The 12,259-nt window shown below is 37.3% G+C and overlaps 1 protein-coding gene across 1 annotated transcript in view; it reads right to left on the bottom strand.

Annotated features, from left to right (window-relative positions):
• Smp_146730 (ADAMTS14 peptidase (M12 family)) overlaps positions 1-6,044 on the bottom strand; it is a gene marked incomplete at its 5' end in the record, with an annotated part of 40,029 nt that extends 33,985 nt beyond the window's left edge. Inside the window, 2 exons of the mRNA XM_018797674.1 lie at positions 267-376; positions 5,792-6,044. Of these exons, the coding sequence (XP_018652693.1) occupies positions 267-376; positions 5,792-6,044 (363 nt within the window). The remainder of the gene's footprint in view (positions 1-266; positions 377-5,791) is intronic.
• Positions 6,045-12,259: the final 6,215 nt, after the last annotated feature.

Below are 12,259 nucleotides of genomic sequence, written 5' to 3' on the forward strand. Positions count from 1 at the left end.
CTCAGCAGTGAGCATCCACGATCCCGCCTCGCGAGATTCGAACATAGGACTGCTGAAGAGTCTCACAATAGGACGAAATGGCCGTCTAGTGCTTCCAGGTTTTCCATGGTGGTCTAACTTCAATTGACTCATGATTTGAACTATATATAAAAATTACTAAAAATCTCCACAAACAACCCCCTTAAAGGGAAATTGTTACAAATGATGTAAACTAATGACTCAGTAACTAAAAATATAAGTTACAAATTATATCGAGTATAACGTACCATTCTCATTAATGTTTTCACATAATCTTCTGCTATTGTTTTATTTGAGAAACGATTCATAACTGTATGATCAGCAAATACCAATGTTTCAATCCAATAGTTTTGTTCACCTGGAAAAAACAAGATAACCATATTTGATTGAAATGAATATCTGATGAAGATTGTTTTCAAATTTCTTCTAATAACTTGATAAGTAGGTGAAAATTATTTGTAAAATACGTTAACTAAAAAGACCTATTAGAAGGAAAGTTAACGCTGTCAACTCGATACTACCTTCTCAAATAAACCAGTATTCATACAACAGATCAAGGACAGGTTATTGATGACGAGAACCTACATGTATGTATATCAATTCAACTGTTCATGTAGAGCTAGTTACATATGCAATACTCAGAGGGTTTTGTTTTTGATTGCTTATAAACATTTACTACCTCAGTTGGAAAAAGAAGTCATGAAATCTATTCACAACCCCATCCTTTGTCACTTAGTGTGTAACAAACGTTGTACTAATATAGATTAAGTTTTCTCTGTTTTATGTCATGTTCCAAGCTATCTACCGAAAAGCGAAAGATTAAAACTCTGTGTAGATGAAGTCGTCAGGATCAACTTCACAAGATTAAGCTTATGTATCCAAAAGAAGTATGTTCATCTTCTATGTTTACCAATGTCAACAATTGTATCACCATATAACTAAAGTAGATGATGTAAACCACTCACCTTCTCCAGTTCCCTTTATTACCTATATCTGCTCTGTTCCATTCTTAATTTACACACTCATCTTTTCCAATTTGCATAAATGTCTTATCACACATATCTTGACAATACATCTCGCATTACACATCATATTCACACAACACCATTATTATTATTATCTCAGTAAACCAAACATAATTTCTTTAGTATGAGTTTTATTCACATGGTTTATATTATTTGACACCTTACAACGAATCATTCTGACCCTTTGTAAATGATCTTTCTAATTTAGAAGTGATACAATTTTAAAGTATTTATACCGAAACTGATGGAAAAGTTCCTCACTTTTTTAAACATAACACTGTCTGAATCACATATCCATGACTTATTTTGACCTTTGTAACCTAATACATTAATTATTGACTTCTAATTGTTGAGAATGATGACGGAGTTATTAAAAACGGTTGTTCGATCTTATATGTTTTGAACTCATACAAAGAGTATTCATAGAGAGGAATGGTAAGTACTAGAGTTCTGGACGCACGTTTCGTCCCAATTAGGACTCGTCAGCTAGGTGCACCTGTATCCCAGAGTTGATGCTTGTGACTTATGAAAATATCGGGACAATCCACATATGCCTATATTGTAAACTGTTGTGGCTGACAGAAGTAATTAAACACTGGTTACTTTATGAACTTGATTTTAATCTTTTATTAATCACTTGTTAACTGACATGCTTAAATGCATGATGTTATTACGAGTTCACCTTACTCGGTGAATGGAACGAAGGTCGAAGACACAGTGACACGATAGGCTATTCTAATGTTTTGTTCCTGGCCCTGCTAACTAGATCAAGAAGAAGTAGAGAATGTATTCTACAAGTACCCAGAAAATACGAGGTCACTAAGCACACAAATCAAGCTTGTTTATACAATGATAGGAACATCCTGTACTAAAAAATCCGTCAACCAATGGCAGTCAAGGATTTTCCGAGTGGGAAATGTAAACTGTAGGTGAACTAAGCGTCTGTTGGCGCAAAAACGTAAAATTCAAATTTTCAGAATATTTAATTCATCCAATGTAGATTATACTTTACACGTAAATCAACTTTGTTCTCAAACCCTAACCCTTAATCTTTAATCCTAACTGTAAATATATGACAATAGACCCTTAGTCCTAGATAGTAAACCTAACAAGGAGCAATGTAGAGACTCTTGAATATTTATTCGGGTTATTGCAAAAGTTTTAGTAAACTGATATTTTAATTATTTATATATAGTTGAAATCATGAGTCAATTGAAGCTAGACCACCATGGAAAACCTGGAAGCACTGGACGGCCGTTTCGTCCTATTGTGGGATTTCTCAGCAGTGCTTGTTTAAAGGTTGTTTAAAGATCCCTATCATAATAAAAGACTAATATTTGAACGAAGAATATTCTTTTCAATAAATTCTCTTCAGGTTCTACAATTATATATCCAAATTAATAATCCGAAAAAGTGGCCGAGTTAAAGGCAAAGTACATCGTTTAGAGCATGTAAATTTAGGGTTGTCAAACCAAGTAGAATAAAATTGTTAATGTTGATATGACTCATATAGAATGTTAACTGGAATCTGTATATATGTTAAGTGGAAATTTAAGATCTGTGATCAGAATAAATATGGGTCAGATGGGGTGAGATAGATATAACAGTGCAATTACGATCCGATCAAATGTTTAATGAAAGACTAAATTGTGTGAACAATTAAGAGGGTTGAATGCGAAGTCAATGAATCATGCATAGGGGAGATTGAGGATAATGTTAACCCAACAATGATGATAATAATCAGAAGGGGATTTGTGGAGATTTCAGTATATTTCAAAGTTGAAATCATGAGTCAATTGAAGCTAGACCACCATCGAAAACCTGGAAGCACTGGACGGCCGTTTCGTGATAATAATAATAATACAGAGATTTGAGAATAAAGATAAGAGAGACAATTACATTTGACTACGAAAGGTCGTAAGCACAATAGTCAAATAAGGTCATCCAATAGCTATTGATTAATTGGCCTTGTGGTTGACCAAGACAGGAGCGGGGGTAGGAGATATTTCTTTTGTACGCATAGCTTCGGTTTCTTCATCCTGATGACTACTGCCTCAGCTGTTTGAAGGATTTTAAACCTGACAAGCTTTGGCAAAAATTACTGACTCTATAAATAATTGAAAAGGATTACTTTATACTAGCACTATGATCAGTTTGTACTAAATGGGCCATTATCGAACTGTTTACTCTCTTCACCAAACCTTTGTATGACAATCCTAAATTTACATGCTCTAAACGATGTAGATTGCCTTTAACCTGACCATTTTTACAGATTATTAATTTGGATATATAATTGTAGAACGTGAAGAGAGTTTATCCAAAAGAATATTCTTCGTTCAAATATTAGTCTTTTAAACTGATATTCTTTTTTCATATCAGCTAATTCACGTCTTTGTGTTTTCACGGTTTATAGATAGAGTAACTTGTACTGAACTTCAACAGATCTATTAATGACGTGAGATCGGTTTATCATTTTTAACAATATTATTTATTTCATTTTGTATTGTTTGTTTGAATCTTCCAATCGATGTTTAGGACTGCAAGTGATCAGTCTCTTATTGGAATATGTACATCCTGTGGATTGTATCTAGACATTGCCACAAGCTTCATAAGTCAAAAGTAGATTCCAGGAGCAACTGAGGTTACACTTAGGCAGTTCTGAAAAAGAGGCTAACCTAGATGTTTCTTGGGAAGATATACAAAGAGTTATGGAAACATCAGCGAGAACTATTAGTGATTTGAACCAAAGAGTCACGAAAAGTCAGTGGATTTATGCCATATCTATTGCATTAAAAGACTCTTGTCAGCTTATCCCATCAGGCTCCGAACAGAATGACGAGCGAAAATAAATCAGATCTAGGTTAATTAAAAGTCTACGGAGACTAGGTTGATTATTATTCTAGCTAAAATCTGGGAACTGGACGTAATCCCATCTGACTGGTCACAATCACTGGTCCTCTCAACATACAATAAAGGATCAAAATCATCTTGTGATAACCATAGAGGGATTAGTTTAACTGGTACAGTATTTAAAATACTAGCATCAATAATCATCGAGCACCTAACAAAGACTTGTGAACTTCAAAGACGAGGCAATCAGACTGGCTTAAGACCTGGTGGCGGCTGCATCGACCAACATTCATTATTCGTCAGGTTTTAGAACACAGGCATGTTTATCGGCGTCAGACAATGATAGTTTTCCTTGACTTAAAAACAGCATTTGACTATGTACACTGAGAGGTTCAGTGGTAATGTCTGTCATTGAAAGATGTACCTCAGAAGTACATAAACCTTGTGAAGGCTCTTTACTCGAGTACTACTAGTTGAGTCAGAGCTTATAGCAAACTACCATCTGATTTTACAACCTTAAGTGGTGTCTGACAAGGCTGTCCACCATCTCCATTTTTATTCAATTTCACCATAAACCTACTGCTGGAAACAACGTTCATGTATTCTGAGTTTCCAGGAATTGATCTTCTTCCAAGAGGTCCATTTATCGACTTAGAATACGCAGATGACATAGTCCCGTTAGGTGAAGACGCTGACAGAATGCAGAGTCTTTTGGTAGTACTGCACAACAATGCCAGGATGTTTGGGATGTGTTCTCCCCCTCTAAATGCAAATTGTTGCTCCAGGACTGGCCTGCATCAACATCTGAACTAAGGATAAGGAGTGAAGTGGTCGAACGCGTCGACAACTTCACTTATCTTGGAAAACTGATTAACCCTAATGGGTTGATGTGTTACGAAATTTCTTCACGTATTCAAAAAGCTCGTTTGGCTTTTGTCAACTTACGTCATCTGTGGCGAAGGTGAGATATCTGTCTATCAAATAAGGGACGAGTATACTGCGCAGCAGTTCGTTCTGTTTTACTTTGCGGCTACGGAACATAGCCATCAAGGGTAGACGATACTCGTATGCTACTAGTATTTGTTCACAGCTGTCTTAGAAATATTGGTTGTATCAGCTGGGATCACCAGGTAAGTAATGGTGAGGTTAAACAGGGTATTATGGAATGATGGTAAAACAGCTGATGAGGTTGTAAATCTTCATCGACTGAGATGGTTGGAAGACGTATTACGTATGCTTGAACACTGATTACCACGACGCACAATACTGACTAGCGTTAGGGGTGGTTTGAAGAAAGTTAAGGGAGGCCAAACGAAAACGAAGCATCAGTCCTTGAAATCACTAACTTCTAGTCTGACCCATGTTGGTAGATGTAGACTACTTAGTTTAGGTCCACGTGACTATCGTACCCAATGGTTGGAAGCTCTAGGTGACATGGCTCGGAATCAATAACAATGGCATAGGTGCATACACTCTTTGTCTACCTTTAAACCGTGAGCTTAACATTGCCTAATATTTATACACAATCTTTCCTTTACATATTACTACCACTGAAGTAATTGCTCCCATGAATTTGGGATTGATATTGTTGTGTCAATGAGTTATGGCAACTTGGACCGATGAATATATTCACCTGGTCCCACGTTGTGGATGATTGACTGACTGACCGACTGACAGTAGCATCGAGAAAACAAGTTCCGTCAAAGGAATGTACCTTCATCTCAGTATTGTTGCTCGCACTGAAACTCGAAACGAGTATCATTCGTTCCAGATATCCAACACATTATTCAATGACTTATTGAGTTCAGACAGCCATGAACGTGTTCAATAGGTGTAACATTTACAGTATTATTATTATATTGATATGTATTATAATGAATAGTTTACCATAATCTTACCGTTATTATTCATTTGTGAATTAACTTTCTGTGATATTGATTTCTTATAAGTTGACCAACCTTCAAGGGTATCATCTGTAGACAAATGTAACTCATTTGAATTATTGATGTATAAAATTGTTACTAACACTAGAATCGTTGTTAATTGTTGATATACTGTAACTCTCCAAGAAATTATATAAAACATACATAAATTGATGGGAATAATGTTGTTTAATGTAATGAATATACTCCTTAATAGCTTCATAATCATCTCATTAGGTGTAAGTTATAAAGATGAAACGTATATTATCAATTATTGATTATTGATAAACATTCACGCGAAACATAATTATGTATCATTAAATTAAACGGTAAATAAATACCATGGAACACTTAGTGACATTTTTATTAGTCTAACCTGAAGGGTATCTAATTCGATTAAATGTCTCCCTCCCTTCCCCCCTCTATCTATATATATAGCGAGAGAGAGAGAGAGGGGGGGAGGAGACATTTAATCGAATTGTTTGATTTGGAACATATCTGTGAAATGATTTGTTTACAGTAATATACATAACTGTCATCGTCAATTTGACCGATATTCTATAAAATTTTTATGAATATTAAAATCCTCCAATTATTTGATTCAGTTATACATGAAAGTTTACGATGAAATTTAATCTATTATATCAAACATCCACTGGAAAAGATTGAAGAAAGGAGAAATAAGAAGGCAGAAATCAATACTAGCCGAACAAGAGCAAGGAAAGTCAAGTCACAATCCGAATACACAGAAGTAAACATCCAAAAGAAGAGGAGCATCAGAACCAACAAACGTAAATATGTGGAAGATTTAGCAATGATGGTGGAAAAGGCTGCAAGAGAAGGAAACATGAGACAACTGTATGATAAAACAAAGAAACTCTCTGGAAATTACCGTGAACCAGACGACCAGTGAAAAGCAAGGAAGGCAAGGTAGTCACCAACATTGAAGAACTACGAAACGGGTGGGTAGAACACTTCAAAGAACTCTTGAATCGACCAGCTCCACTGAACCCACCCAACATCGAAGTAGTACTCGTGGACCTCCCAATCGATCTTGGTCCACCAAAAACTGAAGAGATCAACATGGACATCATACAAATCGAGAGCAGCGGGATCAGACAACATCCCGGCAGAAGCACTGAAAGGAAATGTAGCAGCAACTGCCAAGATACTCCACATCCTCTTCAGTAAGATTTGGGACGAAGAACAAGTACCAATAGACTGGAAAAAAGGACTTCTGATCAAGATACCGAAGAAAGGCGATCTCAGTAAGTGCGATAACTACAGGGGCATCACTCTCCTCTCAATACCAGGAAAAGTCTTCAACAGAGTATTGTTAAACAGGATGAAGGATTCCGTGGACGCCCAACTTCGAGATCAACAAGCTGGATTTCGTAAGGATAGATCGTGTACAGACCAAATCGCAACTCTACGTATCATTGTGGAACAATCAATCGAATGGAATTCATCACTCTACATCAACTTCATTGACTACGAGAAGGCATTTGATAGCGTGGACAGGACGACGCTATGGAGGCTTCTTCGACACTACGGCGTGCCTGAGAAGATAGTCAATCATACGGAACTCCTATGATTGACTAGACTGCCAAATCGTCCACGGAGGACAACTCACCGACTCATTCGAGGTAAAGACCGGTGTTAGGTAAGGTTGCTTACTCTCACACTTTTCCTTTCTCCTGGTGATCGACTGGGTCATGAAGACGTCAACATCTGTAGGGAAGCACGGGATACAGTGGACAGCTAGCATGCAGTTGAACGATTTAGACTTCGCAGATGATCCAGCTCTTCTATCACACACGCAACAACAAATGCAGGAGAAGACAACCAGTGTAGCAGTAGCCTCAGCATCAGTAGGTCTCCATATGAACAAAGGGAAAAGAAAGATTCTCCGATACAACACAGAATGCCCCATTTGAATCACACTTGACGGAGAATATTTTGAGGATGTAAAAGGCTTTACTTATCTGGTCAGCATCATTGATGAACACGGTGGACCTGATGCAGATGTGAAGACGCGGATCGGTTAAGCAAGAGCAGCATATTTACTACTAAAGGACATCTGGAACTCGAAACAATTGTCAACCAACACCAAAGTCAGAATTCTTGACACAAATGTCAAGACTGTTCTACTGTATGAGGCAGGAACTTGGAGAACTGCGAAGATTATCATCCAGAAGATACAGGTGTTTATTACCAGTTAACAACGCGAAATACTTCGGATCCGTCGGCCAGACACTATCAGCAAAAACCTACTGTGGGAGAGAACAAACCAGATTTCAGCGGTGAAGAAATCAAGAAGAAGCGCTGGAATTGGATATGACACACATTGAGGAAGGCACCCAACTGCGTAACAAGGCAAGCCTTCACATGGAATCCTGAAGGCCAAAGGAGAAGAGGAAGACGCAAGAAGATATTACGCCAAGAAATGGAGCCAGACAAGAGAAGAATGAAGAACAATTGGATAGTAGTACAAAGGAAGAATCAGGGCAGAGTAGGTAGGAGAATGATGGTCAATGGCCTATCCTCCATTGAGTGAAAAGGAAGTAAGTAATTAAGTAAATAATGGTTCGGTGTAGGTAAAAAATGTAAAGTTGTTAACTTGTAACTCACAGGCCTTGTAGTATAATGTTTTATATAATGAAGAACGATTGAAGAGTTTGTTCAATAAACGACTGAGGAAATGCACATGTCTCACATAAATTTCAAACAAAAGTAGAAGAACCTTGATTACCAACCGTTTCAACTTGAAATAGAATAGAGAAATGAACTGTATTGAGGTTTGTGTGATTTGGTCGTTTTTCATGGGTTGTGAGTGAGCTGTATTACGGAATCCGATTGTTGACTTATTGGCCTGTGCTCCCTATCGGACTAGTCACCTTCTTTTTATCCAATCACATAACGATCTCCTGTTGACCAATGTTTCAGTGACCGTAAATAATTACCAGGATATCATGATTACTGATTGAGCCACAAGCTCCGTCAATCAGAAGATGAATATGACAAGCAGCTCATTCTCTATTTTAAGATTAATAATGATGGATTATATCATGACTGTTGTTTGTTTGTTTGTTTGTTTGTGTTTGTGTTTGTGTTTGTGGGACGGAATGGAAGAGTATGGAATGGTAGATTATAGAGGAGAACGGATGCCTGTTATTAATTGCAGTGTAATTTCGTAGCAGATTAGTTGACATGTATGTGGTTTGTTGCTAATAGTAAGATGATTTAGTAAAGTGAGGTGAGTAGGTTGTGTGTTTGGTCTGTAATGCATGATGATGAGGTGAAGAGACGGATAAGATTATCAATTCACCCGACCAGACAGAATACACGGACTACCGGACTATGCCGAGAACAATCCTAAGTAGTGTATTTGAGAACAAACAGCATGAACTGCATGAACAGCATGAACATCATGAACAGCATGAACAGAATCAACATAATGAACACAATGAAGAGAATGAAGAGAAAAATAAGCACTTTCTCTCCTATCATAACATCATAACACAATGTGGGGATTCAGATGGCTCAGGCTAGTCCACTTGGCCTCACCTGTCGTGCAAGCAGCACGATATGCCTATCATCATATTGTTAATGAACCTTCTGTTACCAGAAGAATCACTTAACAAAACCCAACGACGCTCAACCACATCACAAACCAACCAAATACACAACACCATACCACAATATCATCATTTGCAATCGACTACACAGACATACACATCTCCCGTTCATACATCCATCATCCCACTGACAGCCACAAATACAACCTGAATATCTGCACAAACATATCGAAACAAACAATATTGAGGCATACAAGCATGCTACACCAACTCGTCTTCATCACTACTACATCATGCACTACTGATATATCTCTAATTCAGTAGGTAGACAATGTGATAGAAGAAAATTCGCTTGACCGTTCGATCAAATGTCTAATTTCATACAACACATTTAAGCGACTAACGCACTGATCTACCAGCACCAACTATCTCTCACCACCCGTAACTTTCTACAAATAGTAAGGATTAATATAGGTTGATCGACATGCTAACCTTGAGAGTGGAGACTAAAGACTGAAGACTGAGAAGTTTAAACAGTTTAAATAATTATTTTGATGAGTGTTTTTTAGCAAGATTCTTTTCTACATGGAGTATGGAGTTGCAAACTGCATAGCCAACCATCCTCCTTTATCCGGACTTGGGATCAACAGAAACCCTAGAAGTGTTCCAGTTGGAGCAGTTATGTCGAACAAACACTATGCAAAAGATGAATTACTAAACCGGATAATGATGTACACGAGTCCTAATTATTTTCATATGATTTTTCCTTCTAATTCAGGTAACGACATGTTCTCTGAGACCTTGATTAGCTGTATGAACAACTTCTGTCAAAAGTGTTCACTGTCGCTAATTTCACAGTCACTGTTGATTTTCACATCACATGTGAGCTGAGTACAGACACACTATATTCGCATCAATCAGCCTATCAACACAGACATTGGACAACTATTTAGTTTTAATTTAAAATTGCACAACAATTGTCAAGGTGAATAATTGAATTGTAATTCAGTAATTTTGGAAGAATCTTGATTACCAACCGTTTCAACTTGAAATAGAATAGAGAAATGAACTGTATTGAGGTTTGTGTGATTTGGTCGTTTTTCATGGGTTGTGAGTGAGCTGTATTACGGAATCCGATTGTTGACTTATTGGCCTGTGCTCCCTATCGGACTAGTCACCTTCTTTTTATCCAATCACATAACGATCTCCTGTTGACCAATGTTTCAGTGACCGTAAATAATTACCAGGATATCATGATTACTGATTGAGCCACAAGCTCCGTCAATCAGAAGATGAATATGACAAGCAGCTCATTCTCTATTTTAAGATTAATAATGATGGATTATATCATGACTGTTGTTTGTTTGTTTGTTTGTTTGTTTGTGTTTGTGTTTGTGTTTGTGGGACGGAATGGAAGAGTATGGAATGGTAGATTATAGAGGAGAACGGATGCCTGTTATTAATTGCAGTGTAATTTCGTAGCAGATTAGTTGACATGTATGTAGTTTGTTGCTAATAGTAAGATGATTTAGTAAAGTGAGGTGAGTAGGTTGTGTGTTTGGTCTGTAATGCATGATGATGAGGTGAAGAGACGGATAAGATTATCAATTCACCCAACCAGACAGAATACACGGATTACCGGACTATGCCGAGAACAATCCTAAGTAGTGTATTTGAGAACAAACAGCATGAACCGCATGAACAGCATGAACAGCATGAACATCATGAACAGAATCAACATAATGAACACAATGAAGAGAATGAAGAGAAAAATAGGCACTTTCTCTCCTATCATAACATCATAACACAATGTGGGGATTCAGATGGCTCAGGCTAGTCCACTTGGCCTCACCTGTCGTGCAAGCAGCACGATATGCCTATCATCATATTGTTAATGAACCTTCTGTTACCAGAAGAATCACTTAACAAAACCCAACGACGCTCAACCACATCACAAACCAACCAAATACACAACACCATACCACAATATCATCATTTGCAATCGACTACACAGACATACACATCTCCCGTTCATACATCCATCATCCCACTGACAGCCACAAATACAACCTGAATATCTGCACAAACATATCGAAACAAACAATATTGAGGCATACAAGCATGCTACACCAACTCGTCTTCATCACTACTACATCATGCACTACTGATATATCTCTAATTCAGTAGGTAGACAATGTGATAGAAGAAAATTCGCTTGACCGTTCGATCAAATGTCTAATTTCATACAACACATTTAAGCGACTAACGCACTGATCTACCAGCACCAACTATCTCTCACCACCCGTAACTTTCTACAAATAGTAAGGATTAATATAGGTTGATCGACATGCTAACCTTGAGAGTGGAGACTAAAGACTGAAGACTGAGAAGTTTAAACAGTTTAAATAATTATTTTGATGAGTGTTTTTTAGCAAGATTCTTTTCTACATGGAGTATGGAGTTGCAAACTGCATAGCCAACCATCCTCCTTTATCCGGACTTGGGATCGACAGAAACCCTAGAAGTGTTCCAGTTGGAGCAGTTATGTCGAACAAACACTATGCAAAAGATGAATTACTAAACCGGATAATGATGTACACGAGTCCTAATTATTTTCATATGATTTTTCCTTCTAATTCAGGTAACGACATGTTCTCTGAGACCTTGATTAGCTGTATGAACAACTTCTGTCAAAAGTGTTCACTGTCGCTAATTTCACAGTCACTGTTGATTTTCACATCACATGTGAGCTGAGTACAGACACACTATATTCGCATCAATCAGCCTATCAACACAGACATTGGACAACTATTTAGTTTTAATTTAAAATTGCACAACAATTGTCAAGGTGAATAATTGAATTGTA

This window comes from Schistosoma mansoni, chromosome 5, assembly GCF_000237925.1.
Source record: "Schistosoma mansoni strain Puerto Rico chromosome 5, complete genome".
NCBI classification, from domain to species: Eukaryota; Metazoa; Platyhelminthes; class Trematoda; order Strigeidida; family Schistosomatidae; genus Schistosoma; species Schistosoma mansoni.